Genomic DNA, 17360 nt, shown 5'->3' on the forward strand with positions numbered 1-17360 from the left:
CGCGCCTGGTATACGGAGCTTCGAGTGTTTTTACTCTCTCTTGGCTTTGTCAATTCAACTGCGGATGCATCTCTCTTCATCTATCAAAAATCAGGTTCCACACTATATTTATTAGTATATGTTGATGACATCATTGCCACTGGGAGTTCCTCTACAGAGTTGTCCAACCTTATATCTACCCTTGCTGCTCGATTTTCACTGAAAGACCTTGGTTGTCTTAACTATTTCTTGGGCGTCGAAGTAATTCCTTCCACTACAGGACTATTTCTTTCACAAAGGAAATACATCACTGATCTTCTCCATAAATCAGGCATGGCTAACACCAAACCAGCATCCACTCCCTTGTCTGCCAGTGCTCAATTACTCAAGGATTTAGGTGATCTCCTACCTTGCCCAACTGAGTATCGTGCACTCGTGGGAAGTCTTCAATACTTAAGTCTTACTCGCCCGGACATCGCCTTCAGCACCAACAAACTTGNGCAGTTCATGCAACACCCCAGAACGANGCATTGGTCTGCCCTCAAACGGGTGCTCCGTTATTTGGCGGGCTCTTGCAACAAAGGTATCTTCATCTCGGCAACTGNTCCACTAACATTTCATGCTTACTCCGATGCAGATTGGGCGGGTGATAAGGATGATTATATCTCTACCACTGGTTATTTGTTGTATCTTGGTAGCACTTCCATCTCTTGGAGCTCCCGAAAACAACGCTTTCTTGCTCGTTCCTCAACTGAAGCAGAATACAAAGCCTTGGCTGACACAGCCAGTGAACTTCTATGGGTCTTATCCTTGTTCACTGAACTTAGTCACATGCCCACAACCAATCCAGTTATTTATTGTGACAATCTTGGTGCCACAACTCTGAGTGCTAATCCTGTTTTTCACTCTCGGATGAAACATATAGCCTTAGCCTATCATTTTGTTCGTGAAAATGTTCAAAAAGGCAAGTTTCGGGTTTCCTTTGTGTCTACTGATGATCAACTTGCTGACATACTTTCTATAGTTTATAGCCTAAATTATCTAAAGAATATGTTTGACAAAAACAATGTTAAATATGTGAATAAAATCGTTTATGTTGAGTATGGATAATATTTCATACAATTGATAAATAGTACCTAACAAAAATGTATTTAATATTTTAACTTGTTTAATACAAAGCTTTTATTAAATGATGCACTTTGTAAACACTATATTACTCAAAAGAATATAATTATACGCTAAAAAACTTAATACACTAAACTTTTCTAAACACTCTACAATGTTTATATCATTAAATACATGTAAGTTTGTATTCGTTTGTTTGTTGTATTTTGTTTCTCATTATCTGTGGAGATTATGACAACACAAAGCTTTGTTTAAAAGTCTATATAAAATCTAAAAGATGTTAATAGATGAAAAAACATTCTTAGAATGTTTCCTTAATGCTTTTTACTATAAGGAAGTCGTACACGTCACCTTTGTAAAAAACATTATTGTTTTAAAGCTACCTAGCACTTGACTTTGTACGTGAGATATACTTACTCAACTCTCCCTAAGTAATAGATTTTTATCGAAGAAAACTATAAAAAGAAAACTATAGAAAGAAGACTAGATGAAGAGAAGAATGAAAGAATTTATTATTGACTCTTAAAATTATTCTTGTCTAATACCTTTTTTATTTAAGAAAAGATTATACAATTCTTCAGATTTTATTGTATTGAAAATATACTTTCATTAAACTAAAGAATGAATAAAACATAGTTTGAATGAACTAGTATAAAAACAAAATTTTCTTTCTTGTTTTTTTTTTACGTTCTCAAACTCTATTCATATTTATGCTTAATACATATATACCAAAAGATTTTTAAAACTCTATTAAACTCCCTTATAGAACTTGTATTTTTAACTTAATTAAAAATATCTTATCTTATATTAAATTTAAAACTTAATTAAACATACATTTAATTTATATAAATGATAATTATTTAAAAATGAAAATTAAATATAAAATTATATAGAAAAATATATTTAAAGCAGAATTTAAATATATTATTTCTTCAAAAAGAAAATATTTATAATATTTTGCCTGTGAAATATTATATATGTATATATATATATATATATATTTTATATTTATAAATATGACTACTTTATAGCAATATTTATATTTTTTTAGTCAAAGAAAATTCTGCAAAATTTTATTTTTTTGAATTTGTATCTTCTCTCCTTCATTTGTTGATCAATTAATAAGATCACGGAGAAGAAATGTAAGTGAAAGGAAAATGAAAGTGAAAGGTAAAGCAGTGATGCACAGCTTGGCACTTCCATCTGTGTTGCTCACCTTCACTTCACTATTATTGTAATTATTTTTTTACCTTTTTCAATTTTCTCTCTCAGTCTCTGTCTTCAGTTTTTTAATGATAGAGAAAAAAAAATTGACTATCTCTATCAAAACCTTGTCTTCATGCAATTTCCCAATGTGGGTCCCATTGGCTTCAAAATGTTTTTTCACTAATAGTTCCTGTGTATGATATAATATAATAAAGTCTTATAAAATGTTTGTATTGCAACTTTTTATAAAATTATATGAGCGCAATAAAATTAATAAAAAATAAATTAAAACAAAAATATTAATTACTTAATAAAAAATATAAATATAAGATTTCATAGTTAAAATATGTTTGGTAAGACCAATAAAGTAATCAGTGTCTTATTTGAGTAGTTACAAGCTAGTTTAATCAATGTAATAATATTTTACAGCGATAGTAAATTAGTTTTACTTTATAAAGTTGTAATTTATAAGCAATAAGTTATTTTAGCTTTTAGTTAATAATTTCTATTATTATTTATGTTTTATTTTTTCTACATAGTATTGCTTATTTACTATAATTTTTAGTACATGTTAGATTGTTTTTTAATTTATGTACTAAACTTTTAGTATTTGTTAGATTTTTTTTAAAATTTATATGTAGATTAAATTAAAAAAGTTAATAAAATTTCATTATATATATATATATATATATATATATATATATATATATATATTGAGTAAAAATTATACACAAAAAAATCACGTAAAAGAATTTCACATTTTTTTAAAATTTAATCAATATTCATTATATGAACTCATTTATATAAAACTTCTCAACATCAAAATAACATATGCAACTTTTAAAAAATAAATATTTTTTTTTAAAACTTATATACAAATTTAATTATTTTAAAAGGTATAAATTATAACTAAATAATAAAAAATTATTTAAAAATGCAAATTTTATTCATATATTAAATTTTTTGAAATTATATATTATACTCTTTTACATTTATTAATCAACTTATAAAATATTTTTAATATAATAATTTAATAAATTAAGTTATCAGTTGAAATGTATAAATTAAAAATTTATGGAAGCCACCAATATCTTAGACAAACTTCTTCTCAACTATTTTTCTCTTAATTTTTTATAAGTCTTGGCATTAAATTTAAATGATAAACAATAATTAAATAATTTATTCAGTAAATGTATCATTCAATAATAAATCACTATATGTAATATGTTTTATCCTTCTCATAAAAAACTAATTATCCCAAAATCATATCAATATTAATTATCAATTTATTTTATAACCTTCATAACCACTTCATTAATGGACGTAACTGTCCCAATATAAATTCTTCATTTTTTTTAGTGAGAATCCAAAGTATTTTTACAATTTTTTTTTTTAAATTAACTACTAGGAAACTGATTATTGTTTAAATCGCACTAAAATAAATCTATTAATTTCTTTCCAAAATTGTGAACATAATTGATCACAAACTAATTTTCCTTATCATTCCATAATAATGTATTTTGCTATTTTTTTCACAAGTTCAACTGAATTGTCAACTAAATCACTTGTAAAAGACATGATTTTTATTCACAAATAAGAATTTTTTTTAATAAATATGAATTGAAAAAAATGTGTGAAAGAAAGATACATTATTATATAATATAACAGCAGTTTTTTTTTTTAATATTTACACCTCCAATGAAGTGAAAGTCAATTAATAATAATAAATGATGAAACAGCAACAAAAAATAATGGTGAAAATTATTAAAAGTGAGAAAAATGGGTAACGCCTTCTTCATGGAGGTGGTGAATTTCAGAGATTTCACATTCACTGGCCGAAGAAGGGTTTCTGGTCACACAACACCAACATTGCAAACCCGTGTCTCTTTCTTCTTTCTTCAACAGTGCTCTGTTCTGTTGTTTTTTTCTCTCTCTTTCTTTCTCTCTCTATTATATTTTATTTTTAACTTCTTTTATTTACCCAAAAAACCAAACCTGCAATTTCCGAACCCGAAATCCTCCGTCTTTCAATCACCTTTCTTATTTCTAGCGGAGGGTTCTTAACGCGCTACACCCAAATCGTGGGAGTCTCGGATTTTGACCCTTCAATCGCTGAATCGAACTACCTTTCAGCGGTGGGGTCGTTTGGGATAATTGAACGCGTTGGTGAGATGAGAAGAACTTGCATGTTTTGGGTTTGCAAAGAGTTATTATAGGAAGGAGTTGTTGCAGCAGAGCTTCTTCTTCTTCTTTTTAATGGCAGGGAAGCGCGTTTATGAAGCATGGAAAGGAAGTAATGTAATATTCTTTCTCTGTTTTTTTTTTCTTTGTTGATATAGCTTGTTGTGTTTGATGTGTTAAATGGGTATGTCGTGGATTTGCTTTTGGGAGTTAGGAAGTGTTGTTTTCTGACATTTATTATTTTAGATATTTAAAGGGGTTAGTGGGTTTGAACTTTGAATTTCTGCTGCTGCTGTTGGTTGAACATTGAAATTGTGAATGAGGATAGAGGAAATAAAATAACTATGGATTCAGAATTTATGAGGTGGGCGTGTGTGGAGTTCGTGAAGGGAGGTTTTATGTTTTGAGATTTTTTTAACATCTAATGGGCTGTATCCCGTGGTTTGTCTTTGTAACGGGTGAGAAAGCATGATTTTGTGAGTGCAAATGGATAGGGCATTGATGGTGGTTCCTTGGAAGAGTCTCTTGAAACAAGAATTCAATGTCATTAATAACTGGTCTTGGCTGGCTGTAGCTGGTTTTCTGTTTAGAGTTTTGTACATTTCAGTGAAGGAAAGATGCATGAAAATGTGAATCGATGCTTGAGGCTCGTGTGTCTTAGTTAGGTCAAAGAGAAAGTTTGAGCTGGGCGACTTGATTATAGGTAAATGAGAGATGGAGATATATAATTTTTGCACCCTTTTTTTATTGTTCATGATGATAGGTTTTGTCACAATTTTTTTCTTGTTGTGGCTTGAAAGTTGAAAATGAGTTGAATTGAAGTTATAAAAAATTAGTCTAGAAGTACAATATTTGGTATTTAGGAACAGGTGTGTCTGTTCATGTAGAGCTGCTGGAGTGGGATTATTTGCTTTATGAAGTGTGGAAACATTAAATGAGCTGTGTTGTATGTTTTCTGTAAGCCTTGTCTTGTCTTGTTTGTTTGTGTGAGTAAGCCTGACTTTGTAAGCAAACTGATGGAGTGTTGATAGTGGTTCATTGGAGGACGTAGTTGAAAGGATAATTTAATGTGGTTGTTTAACTTTGTGCCATCTCCCAGGTTAATGATACAGCTGCAGCTTGTTTTGTACTTCCTATTTGTAATAGGGGAAAGATGCATGAAGCTATACATTAGTTTTGAGTTCTCTTGGTTAATTTGAAGCACTATCCTCAACTTGTTGAGATACTTTGTCTCATGGACAAAGGAGTTTTAATTTTACAGTTTTTTTCTTGTTTTATTTCTGTCTTCTAAATGTGGTGCATGTTCAGTTTTGGTTTTATGGAATTCAAGAAGATATGAAGTATCATGAACTTGAGCTTGTTTGTGATTGATTTTCTATATTTATCTTTTTATGGTAGTTTCCATTCATATACAACAAAAATTGTCTTAGCTAGGGTTGAATTACAATCACTGTATTGCATCATCTTTATGTCGAATGAAATTCATATGAATATATTTTATCTGTTTCTGTCCTTGAGATAGTGCTAAGCAACTATCCTTTTTGGGTAATAAAGTATCACAGGAGAGAGGCCAACAACCTCAGCTCCATGAGAACCAAAATCCTTGGGGGGACTTTCTCTAAGAAACCTCAATTCACTTGTAGTGTCTAGGTGTCCTGTTCGGAAACCTTTTTCTTTGGACAGCAATTGTATTGCCGTATTGTGTGATTTATGTGTTCAGAATCATATTTTATTAGTTTATCAATTCGTGTTCGATCTGGTTGATCCACATGCTATACTGCACTTTTTCTCGTCACTTTTGTTATATGCTTATATTGGGATTTTGGGCTGGGCTTCACATGTGGTCCAACTTTAAAACCTTATGATATGCAACCAGGAATTTTGATGGAGATTAGGAATGTGACTATAATGAATATTTCCAACAGAAGCCACTCTAAACCTTAAATTGTTATGATTGGCAATAATTATCCATATTTCTTTCTTTTTTTTGGTTAAAATTGCTAATATAGTGTCCACCACAGAAGTTCACTTTTATAAGACCTTTTGTTTCTTTTTACAATTAATGTTCTTCTTATTAATTTTAGTTGTAACCATATAAGTTTTAAGTTTGATCACTAATATTTTTTATATGGTTCCTTGTAAGACACCCCCTAATGCATAAGCCTTTTGGGCTTGAAGCATTGACAATGCTTTGACCCACTTTTCCTTATACTGAAATTTAATTTTATTAAGGAGAATGTGAGCAGCAAGTATGACATGTTGATCACTTCAACAAAGACTTTCCTTACCATGTTAAGGACAATGGGCCAACTCTTCCACAGGCTTAAGCTATTAGGTGGATGCCAAGGAATGTTGTAAATCTCTTGTAGGATAATGTTAGAAACTAAAAGTAGGGTTTGCAGGAAAACACTTCAGATGAGTTTGAATACCAATCCAAATCCTTGTTATTGAAAAGAACATGCAATTGAGCCAGTCAATGTAAAGATTTTAGTTCCAGAACTCATGTAATCAGATAGCAATACAGAGATGCTAAATGATAAAAGAGATCATGCAACAAAGGGAAGATAATCCCAGTTATGATCCAAACCTCTAGTAGGAGATTGTTATATTGTTTTCCAATTATTGGAATGAGTTATATGGAAAACTCTGCATTCTGAATTACCAATCAATTTGTTCACCTGTTGAATCCAAAACTTTAGTAGGAGAGGATAATATTATTTTCGTTCCAATTATAGAAATGAGTCATTTGAGGTCATTGATGGTTTCTGGTAATTTAGTTCACCATTAAACTCCACTAAGATAGTCATGAACAGGCTTACCCAAATTTCCCCCTTAAGAAGAGCTTTTGGAAGTAAGTACAGTTTTCAAAGACAAAGCTAACAAAGGTTTTCTATTGATGGATCATAGCACTTGTAGCCTGGAGTAGAATAGCCAATGAAAACACATTTAACAATCAGAGGTTCTTAATTGCTTGAAGGATGGGATGAGTGTATATAGATGATACAACCAAATACTCAGAGACCAGAACTCTGTTCTGAGAGGTGTTATGATTATGAAAGAAACCACCCTTCTCAATATTCTATTTATGAGATAGATATCATATTGCTTCTCACTAAAACATTTTTGGCGTGGTTGCTGCTTTAAACATTAAGAAACTATCAACTTCTAGGTGTTGTATTTGGCAACTACATTTTTTAATTGTTTGAGGGCAGGAGAACTGTGGTTAATAACCATACCTTTTCAAAGATAATCTCCCACAGTGGTATTCTATAATCTGTCCCATTATTAGTGTGAAGAATTTGAATGTGTATGAAATTGTGTTTGAAATCACTGAATGAAAGTTAATAAACAGATAAAGGGCATGCATCAAATATTTAGTGTGATTTTCTATAAACAGATAAAGGGGGCGTATTGAATATTTGTGTTCTCTTGTGTGTGCCTAGAAAGTAAGCATCTAGTATATTTAGAGTATACTTCCAGTAATCCATTTTCTAAACGTAGAATTAATATTAGACGTTGTTTCTAATTTATTTTGTTTACTTGTTTAATCTGGGTAAATTGAATAATTTTCAACAAAAACATGTGTCAAAGTCTTAGCATGTGGTTTGGGCCTAACTCAGCAGACAGCACCAAAAACTAGCTCATGGAATGAGGGTTGCCTTCACATTTATATATTATTTATGTACTATTTTTAGCCAATGTTGGATTTGGGTTTCTATTAATACAGCCCTCACGCCCAATACTTGTGGATAAATGTGGTAGGTGGGTCCAGTAACTGATCCAAGATAAACTTTGTTACAAATTTAGAATGGAAGTTTGGACCTTGGTTTTTTACCAAAACTTAATAATGTTGTTGACCTTCTGAAAGGTAGCACTTTAGTAAATTTGTTTGTGCTACTGGCTAATTTCGGTACTGTTATTATTTTATTAACTATTTTCTTTTACATATTACAATTACAATCTTATATACTTTTGTCCTAATCTTATACAGAAATTCCTATTTGGAGGAAGGTTGATATTTGGACCGGATGCTAGGTCACTGCTTGTTACCTTGCTGCTGATCATTGTTCCAGTTATCGTCTTTTGTGTATTTGTAGCAAGACATCTTCGGCATGAATTTTCTTCATATAATGCAGGATATGCTATTTTGGTGGTGGCAGTTCTCTTTAATATTTATGTAAGTTTTTATGTTCTTTGTCATTTATGCTTTTATAGTTTCTCAATTTGCTTACTGAGATTTGTTATTCTGTAAGCCCCATGTTCCAATTTTAAAATAGGTTATTTCTTTATACAGAACTTTCTACTGTTTCATCTGAATATTTCTCTTGGTTGGTTTTCCATTGATATATCCCTTAATTGTACTTCTTCTCATAAGTAGACCATTATTTCTTGAGAAATCATGTATTGAAAGAATTTTTTAAGAGAATTGTTGTCTTAGGTTCTTATAGGTTTCTTGGAAAAGAAACCCACTCTCAACACACTCACACGCAGAAATCAACAGTAAGTTTATAGTGAAAAGAATAGTATGTATTGTATTATCTCAACAATCATGTACAATCAGAGCTCTAGGGAGCCTAATCCCCCTCCCAGGACAATGTGTCATGCTACTATCAACAAAGAATATACTCAATAGTCTTTTCTTTCTCCCAACCAAGGTTATCAAACTCGCCTCGTAAACTCAATTCGTAAACACGTAAGAGTTTACTTCAGATAAAAAATACTATATAAATAATATCTTAATTTAAATAAGTCTACAAAATTATATAACTTTAAATAAATAAAATTTATAGATATATAGTTCATAAAAATAAATATTGTAAAACATAAATACTTGGATTATTGTTATTAATTTTGATGCATTTGATTAAATATATAATAAAAAAAGACCAAACGACCTTGTTTTTCTTAATTTTTCCCCCTTTCAAGCTCGTAGGATCGTTCCAAACTCGCGATTCTACACGATCCTACCGATTTCATAATTAATGCTACTGAGTTTACGCAGAAAAGAGTTTACTTCCGAGTTAACTCGGAAGCCATGTCTGAAAATGCAAACTCGTAAGAGTTTAAGAGTTAACTTGAGAGTTTGATAACCATGTTCCCAACTCTGCCTTATATACATGGTTATACACCCTGCCCTGCCTAACTCCTAAATAGTTAGGCAATTAATGTTTCTTCCTCCTAGTATACACTTTCCACTCTCTAACAATACCTCCCCAAGGTTAAATTCCAGATATTGGTTTTGGATCATTGATACATCTTCCCAGATCGCCCCATCTCTTCCACCTTCTTGCCACTCCACCAAGACTTGTTGTATCAGATCCTCTCCTTACTGTTTCTACCTCCTATCCAAGATCCACTGTTTCTGTCTCCTATCCAAGATCCGACGAGGCCAAAAGGTTGGCAGCTCTTTCTCTACATCTTCCCTGCTTGCAAATCATGGGGCAGCTCTTTCTCTACATTTTGAGTACCCACTGCCTTCTTTAATTGCAACACATGAAACACCGGATGAATCCTGGCTGTTTCTGGTAATTGGATCTTAAACGCAACCTCCCCCACTTGCTGTAGCACCTTAAAGGGTCCGAAATACCTTGTTGCCAGTTTGGGATGCATCCTAGTAGCCATGGAAGTTTGCCTATGAGGTCTTATCTTCAAGTACACCCAATCATCCACTTTAATGTCTTCCAGTCTCCTCCTTCTGTTAGCATACTTCGCCATCATATCATGTGCTCGGTTCAAATGAAACCTAAACTGCTTCAAAGCTTCATCATGCATCATCAACTCTTGTGCTACTGCCTCCACTGCTGTTTCACCTGGTATGAACCTATTTAAAGAAGGGGGAGCTCTCCCATACACCGTCTCAAAGGGAGTACACTTCGCTGCACTCTGGTAACTAGTGTTGTACCAGTACTCCGCCCAAGGGAGCACTACACTCCAGTTTTTGGGCTGCCCAGAGCAGAAACACCGCAAATACCCTTCTAGTATTCTATTCAACACTTCTGTCTGCCCGTCCGTTTCCGGATGATAGGCAGTACTCATCTTCAATTGCGTGCCTTGCATTTTAAAGATTTCCCTCCAAAACACACTCAAGAAGAGGGGGTCACCGTCACTAACAATGGATAGTCAGCCTTATCACCTCCTTGACAAAGACTTCAGCAACTGTGCGTGTAGAGTAAGGGTGTTTCAATGGTAGGAAATGCCAATACTTGCTGAGGCGATCCACCACCACCAACACTGCATCATACCCCTGGGACTTTGGCAGCTTCACAATGAAGTCCATACTCACCTCCTCCCAAATCGAGTGAGGTACGGGTAAGGTTGCAACAACCCTTGAGGTGATGATGCCAAATATTTGTGTTGTCGGCATGTCAAACATCTTGCCACAAAATCAGTCGCCATCTGCTTCATTCCTGTCTAGAAGAGTGACTGGGAGATTCTTCTGGAAGTACAGTATACACCTAAGTGCCCTGTGCTAGTTGAATGGAACTCAGCCAAGAGCTTTAGTATCCAAGCCGACTTGGCAGACAACACTAGCCTTCCTTTATGGTGTAACCCACCATGTTCCATAGTATATGCTGGATGAGCATCTGGATCTTTTCCAATCTCCTCTCGAATCTTCCCCAGAACTTCATCCTCCTCTAATTCCCTTAATACATCTTCGAAATCTTGCCGATATGGCCTCCCTACTATCTTCAATTCCTTGTCCACTTCCCCCTTATCCTCCTTATCATCCCCTTTCCTAGACAAAGCATCAACAACCCGCTTTGTCACTCCCGATTTATATTAGATCTCGAAGTCATACCTTAACAACTTAGCAAGCCAGTTTTGCTGATTCTGGGTTGTTATTCTTTACTCGAGTAAATATTTGAGGCTTCTTTGGTCTGGATGAACAACAAACTTTTGTCCCAACAAATACAGTCTCCAATATTGTATTGCCATCACCAATGCCATGAGTTCTTTCTCATATATAGACTTATTAAGAGATTTCTCAGACAATGCTCTACTAAAAAACACAATGGGCTTCCTTCCCTGCATGAAAACCATCCCTACTCCCCCTCCAGATGCGTCGCACTCTACATGGAAGGGTTGCTCAAAATCTGGCAGTGCCAGTACTGGAGCAGTGGTTATCAAGCTCTTCAATCTGTCCATGGCCTCCTTCGCCTTACTGGACCACTGGAATTGCCCTTTTTTCAACGGCTCCGTCAAGGGCTTGGCCACTTTTCCATAGTCCTTCACAAAGCGCCTGTAATACCCAGTAAATCCTCTCAGCGCCTTCAGTGTTTTTGGTTCCTCCCATTCAAGCACTACTCAAACTTTTTCTGGGTCCATCTCCACACCTCTCGCAGATATCAAATGACCTAAATATCTAATTACCCCTTGCCAAACTTGCATTTCTTCTTACTGGCCACCCACCTATTCTGCCTAAGCACACCCAAAATCTGTCCCATATGCTGCACATGGTCTTCCCAACTCTGGCTGTAAATGAGGATGTCATCAAAAAACACCAGCACAAACCTCCTCATTAATGGTTGTAGCAGACTGTTAATGGCACTCTGAAATGTTGCTGGGGCATTAGTGAGACCGAAAGGCATCACTAAGAACTCATAGTGACCTTGATCAGTGCGAAAAGCTGTCTTATGGATATCCTCCTCCCCCATCCTGATTTGATGGTACCTTGCTTTTAAATCCACTTTCGAAAAATACCTTGCCCCTCTTAATTCATCCAAGAGTTCCTCTATGACTGGAATGGGGAACTTATATAGAATAATTGCTCTATTCAAAGCCCTGTAATCCACGTAGAACCTCCAACTCCCATCTTTTTTCTTTACTATTATCACGAGGCTCGAGTAAGGACTAGTACTCGGCCTAATGATTCCCGCCTTCAACATTTCCTCCACATGTCTTTCAATTTCCCCTTTCATCAAATGGGGATATCTGTAGGGGTGAACATTCACCGGGTCTGTTCCCTCTTTCAAAGTAATCTGATGTCTTTTGTCTCTATCAGGTGGCAACTCTTGTGGCTCACAGAAAACCTCTATATGTTCCTCTAAAACTTGCTCTAACTCCTTTTGCTTCCTGGACAAGCCCGATTCTCCCCTGTCATCTCGCCCCTGTTCCATGCTCTCTAGACTCCAAACCAAAGCCCAGGTTTCCACCTCATTCATCTATAGTAGGGTCTCCGGTTCAACCAGTCTCAGGTTCATTTATAGCCTCTGTTTGTGTCTTTCCAGCTCTTCTTGTTTTTTGTATATTTCTTGTCCATCTTATGTTTTTTCAAATTAGTAGCTTACAAATTGAAGGAAAAAAAAAATCTGATGAACAAAAAGTGTGATTAGAAGGCAGTTTGTTATGTAAAGGAGGTTATACTACGTACCTTGAAAATGTAAGAATACAGATAGGAGAGATAGAACAATTTAAACAAAAATAATGAGGTCAATATTGAAATCAGGATTAGCTAGCAATTGCAAAGCCTGCCAAGGAAGTCTTTCACCCAAAACCAGGCAGACCTTGATTCACACATTGACAGACTCACTAGTGATCATGCTTGCAACCCTTGTACTATTCCATGGAATCCCTTTTCTGACCTGAGTCTGAATTATAAAATTTTTTCCTATTATAAGGCACCACAAAGGATGTAAAGATCCCTAATCTATCCCATCGACCTTCCTGTATTTCTTTATTGAGCCAATATTGACCAATTGCTTCTTTATACAATTCAATAAAGAACGGTCCATCATCCTGAACTACAGCTGTTGAGGGTTATAAGTGAAATACTAGTCCTTTGAAGAATTTTTTCTGGATGGAATAAAAATATCATGGGTAAATAATAATCCAAGAGACTTGTCCTCAAATCCAAGTAATCTTGTAAAGCATGTGATCCAATCAAGGGGATCAAATTGATTATGAAAAATTAAGCTTGATAAATTAAATTTAAAACAACAATGGTGTGTTGCATTTGCTATAAATTAGATGGTATTCTTAGTTCCTCTCTTAATAAAAAAAAAAAATTGTAACAATAGAAAGGTTCAGATGCTCACATTCTTTCCCCCATATAGCATAAAAAATGTACAATGCATATATTGATACATTTTCTTTCCTTTTCTTTTCTTTTAGATTTTCAAATATTTGCGAAGGTTGTAAGCCGTTTTAGTAAACACATTTTCTTTCATTTAAACATCATTTTTAGGGAAATTCCTTGTGTAGATATCGGTTGTCTATGATCTTTCTGTTTATAATATTTTTGTTTATAGGTGTTGATCCTTCTCTTTCTTACTTCCTCACGTGATCCGGGTGTTATTCCAAGGAATTTACATCCACCAGAGGAAGAGTTCCGTTATGACTCTTCAGTTTCAGTTGATATTGGGGGTCGCCAAACTCCAAGCCTTCAGTTCCCTCGAACAAAAGAAGTAATGGTCAATGGCCATCCCGTGAGGGTGAAATATTGTGATACTTGTATGCTGTATCGTCCACCTCGTTGTTCACATTGCTCCATTTGCAACAATTGTGTTGAACGTTTTGATCACCATTGCCCTTGGGTGGGCCAATGTATTGGGCTGGTATGATTATTGGTATTAGCCATGTTCTTCATGTTATGAGATAACTACTTTATTCATATTGATGTTCTTGGCTTGTTTGGTTTCTCTTAATTCTTTTCTGGCTTTTCCAAATTGCAGAGGAACTACCGTTACTTCTTTCTGTTTGTTTCTTCAGCCACTATTCTATGTATCTATGTGTTTTCCATCTCAGCTTTTTACATCAAGGTTCTGATGAATAATGATCACGGGACAGTTTGGGGGGCAATGAAAGAATCCCCTGCATCAGTTATATTAATGGCATACTGTTTCATCTCTTTGTGGTTTGTTGGTGGACTTACTGGCTTTCATTTGTACCTTATTGGCACAAATCAGGTCAGTTGACATCTTTTACATTTCTGAATATATCTTGTTTAAGTTACTGTTCATTGTCCCAAAGACTAAACTGGCTACTAAGTGAATAAAAATGCATTAGTAGAATTTGTCCTGGTTAAACTAGATTGAAACAATTTAATCTTCTAAATCCATCAGGCTCCTTATTTATAGGAAATAGTTCATTACATCATGTTATGTGGGCGTGCACACAATGATGAATGGGAAGGAAAGAAATTTAAAGGAAATAATTTTAAAATCTTAAACTCGTGTCCTTCATACTTTTCCTTTCATCCAAACAAGTAGCAATCTTAAATAAATCTCAGAAGGTAATTTTATATGTTCTTTCCCTCAATCCAAAATACATTGATAGTGTGAGCTTGATTCACTTGTTCCAAGATGTGCAAAGAGTCATCCCCTCTAGCGGTTTCCCGTAGTATGAAAGATAAACTATGTTCTATGTATACATTGCTTATAACGATACAAATTTATTTTCTGAATCTTTGATTCTTAAAAGCCCATGTATTGCAAGAACTTGATCATCTGGTTGTTTTAACTTGTTTTGCAGACTACCTATGAGAACTTTCGGTATAGAGCCGATAACAGGTTAAATGTTTATAACCGTGGTTGTTTAAACAATTTCTTGGAAGTATTTTGTACAAAAGTGAAGCCCTCAAGGAACAATTTTCGAGCTTTTGTCCAAGAGGAGGTACCAAGGCCACCCCCTCCAATCATTTCCCGGGAATCTGAACCGGATCTGGGAGGAGACCCTCGCTCAAAAGTTGAAGACGATCTGGATATCGGTGAAGACCTGTTAAAGATATCACAGCGCCGGAATATTGAAGAAATTGATGAGGACATCCGGAGTAGAGGGAGTAATGGGCCTCCCCATAATACATCTGAAGTTGATTCAGCTTTGGGTTCAGATCGCCGGGCCCCAACAATTCGATCCGAAGCAAGGCACTCAAGTGAGGGTAGAAGTGAAAGCTGGGAAATTGCCTCTGAGGTCCTTGCCAATTCAAATTTAACTGAAAGTAGAGGCCATGTTGCATCAAAGGAGGTGCGCCAAAAACTTGGTGGTTCTTTCTAATATGTGTGGTTACTTAGATATTAAAGGTGGAAAAGGAAATGGTGTTTGATCAGATTATAGGAATGGGAATTGAATTGATTGAGGCGTTAAGTACAAAAAAACTTGTTTGATCTTTTTTGTGGTAAGCCTAGCTCTTTTGGAAAGAATAGAAATGTGTGTAATTTTCGAGAGACAGAGGAATAGTATCTTTTTTTTTCTTCTTCTCTTTTCTTTGTCAATTTTTATCCTACTCTCCAACCTGTGCATTGCATCTTTATGTGGTTTGATTCTTTGTGTATATACCAGTTATGATGCTAAAACTCTCATACTGTGATTTAGGTATTGTAAAACTGGTTCCTCCGCTAAATGCTTTCATTGTGCTACTACTATGATACAATGATGTCTGGGGATTTTGATGACTTTGAAAGGTTTGAAGAAGGCTTTTGCTTTTAAGTAGAACCTATGATACAAGAACAGATTTCTATTGTTCATTATTTATTGGAAATTCTGCCTTCCATTATTCTCAAGTGTCTTAGCAACTTTCATCAATTTGGGAGGCATCAGAATTCATTGTTTAACTTGAAAAACATGAAATTTAAAAATATGGTAAATAGTCTCTTATGTCTTTTAAATATTCTCTTCATTATCCGAATGAACCTTATCCTAATCTTCATTGTGTTAGGAATAAAAGAAGAGAGAATTAATCTAATACCGAATGGTAAGGCGGGAGAAGTGAGGCTGAACGGTGCATTGAGAGAAGCTGGGCGGTAAGGAAAGGGGAAGTGAGTCCGAACAGAGAGATAGGGGGAAGTGATGTCGAACGGTGTGAGAGGAGAATTCGAACAGTAAGGTAAGGGGGAAGTGAGATTGAACGGAGAGACAAGGGAAAGCAAGACCAAATGGTGTGAAAGGAGAAGTCGAACGGTAAGGCAAGGGGGAAGTGAGACCAAAAGGTAGAGGCTGACTATTTTACCAATTAGAAGAGGTATAAGAATGAGATACCATAAATAGTCTTTCTATAACTTTATTCATTAGGTTATATTCTTTTGAGTATAGACTGAACATATTTGCCAGTGGAGGAAGGTAGGTTTCTTTGGGAGAGAGTATACTTGTATTTTCAATACTTTACTGAATCAATATTACATACATACATACTTTCCATTCTGTTATTCGAGAGTTAAAGTGAGAAGAGAGTATCGATTAGGTTATTTGCATAAAGTAACCTAACACGCTGTCTCATATCTCATTAACCTTTTGGGAATTATTTGTATAGTTAATTTATGTTATCTAACAAATGACTCACTTTTTTTTAATTGATATTCATTCTCACAACTATTAACCAATATGCCATCATCATTGTTCAATACATTATATCTTATGCTTTTATGGAATCAGAGTTAGCCTATGTGGTTAAGCTTTAGCCCACTAGTATTCTTTAAGCACATGAACCTTGATCATCACCTTTTCATTAAGAATTTTACCTTCTTATCATGTTAGATGAGAATGTGTTTTTTATATTTCTCTTTTCCGTTCACACTTGCCTGATTTGGGTTTACGTAACTTTTCTATGGGGATACAACCTTTTTAGGTAGCATACAATATGCACATGTTTTCATCTAAAGAATAATATTACTTAAGATCTATTGTCTCAATCATTTATTTTTGGTCTTGTGACCTCTTTTCATTTCTTCACAACATGTGGAATTGGGCAATCTATTTTTTCTTTTTTACTTCGAGAGTTGCATGACCATTGTAAGTTAAGGGTGTTACTCAAACTGAACAAAAGGAAAAAGAGGTTCTTAACTTCACAAATGGAATAAAGCACTTAAAAATTATGTATAAAAGGAAGCCTTAGAAAGATAATGATTCGGGAGGACCAAAGAAACAAAGAGGATATA

The 17360-nt window shown here is 34.5% G+C and overlaps 2 protein-coding genes across 3 annotated transcripts in view; both read left to right on the forward strand.

Annotated features, from left to right (window-relative positions):
• Window positions 1–1089, forward strand: part of LOC111241502 — a 4118-nt gene extending 3029 nt beyond the window's left edge. The window contains exon 3 of the mRNA XM_022780064.1: window positions 19–1089. Within this exon, the coding sequence (XP_022635785.1) occupies window positions 19–1089 (1071 nt within the window). The remainder of the gene's footprint in view (window positions 1–18) is intronic.
• A 3033-nt stretch (window positions 1090–4122) lies between these two features.
• LOC106771875 (protein S-acyltransferase 8) lies at window positions 4123–15915 on the forward strand. 2 transcript variants are annotated; one of them, XM_014657899.2, is made up of 6 exons: window positions 4123–4608; window positions 8483–8526; window positions 8628–8668; window positions 13740–14045; window positions 14163–14396; window positions 14962–15915. In XM_014657899.2, exons 2-6 carry the CDS (start codon window positions 8520–8522, stop codon window positions 15481–15483), a joined length of 1110 nt encoding a protein of 369 aa, XP_014513385.1. In that variant the 5' UTR covers window positions 4123–4608; window positions 8483–8519; the 3' UTR covers window positions 15484–15915. The 2 variants fall into 2 exon arrangements, with proteins under 2 accessions (XP_014513385.1, XP_014513377.1); XM_014657891.2 differs by having other exon boundaries at window positions 8483–8668.
• Window positions 15916–17360: the final 1445 nt, after the last annotated feature.

This window comes from Vigna radiata, chromosome 1 (assembly GCF_000741045.1).
Source record: "Vigna radiata var. radiata cultivar VC1973A chromosome 1, Vradiata_ver6, whole genome shotgun sequence".
NCBI lineage: Eukaryota > Viridiplantae > Streptophyta > Magnoliopsida > Fabales > Fabaceae > Vigna > Vigna radiata.

What these genes read in the sequence shown, in the direction of transcription:
- LOC106771875 (XM_014657891.2), top strand. Translation starts at nt 4,567, where the DNA reads ATGGCAGGGAAGCGCGTTTATGAAGCATGGAAAGGAAGTAAT. An exon ending in TGGGCCAATGTATTGGGCTG is followed by an intron (nt 14,046 to 14,162) that starts GTATGATTATTG and finishes TCCAAATTGCAG; the next exon opens with AGGAACTACCGTTACTTCTT. An exon ending in ACCTTATTGGCACAAATCAG is followed by an intron (nt 14,397 to 14,961) that starts GTCAGTTGACAT and finishes CTTGTTTTGCAG; the next exon opens with ACTACCTATGAGAACTTTCG.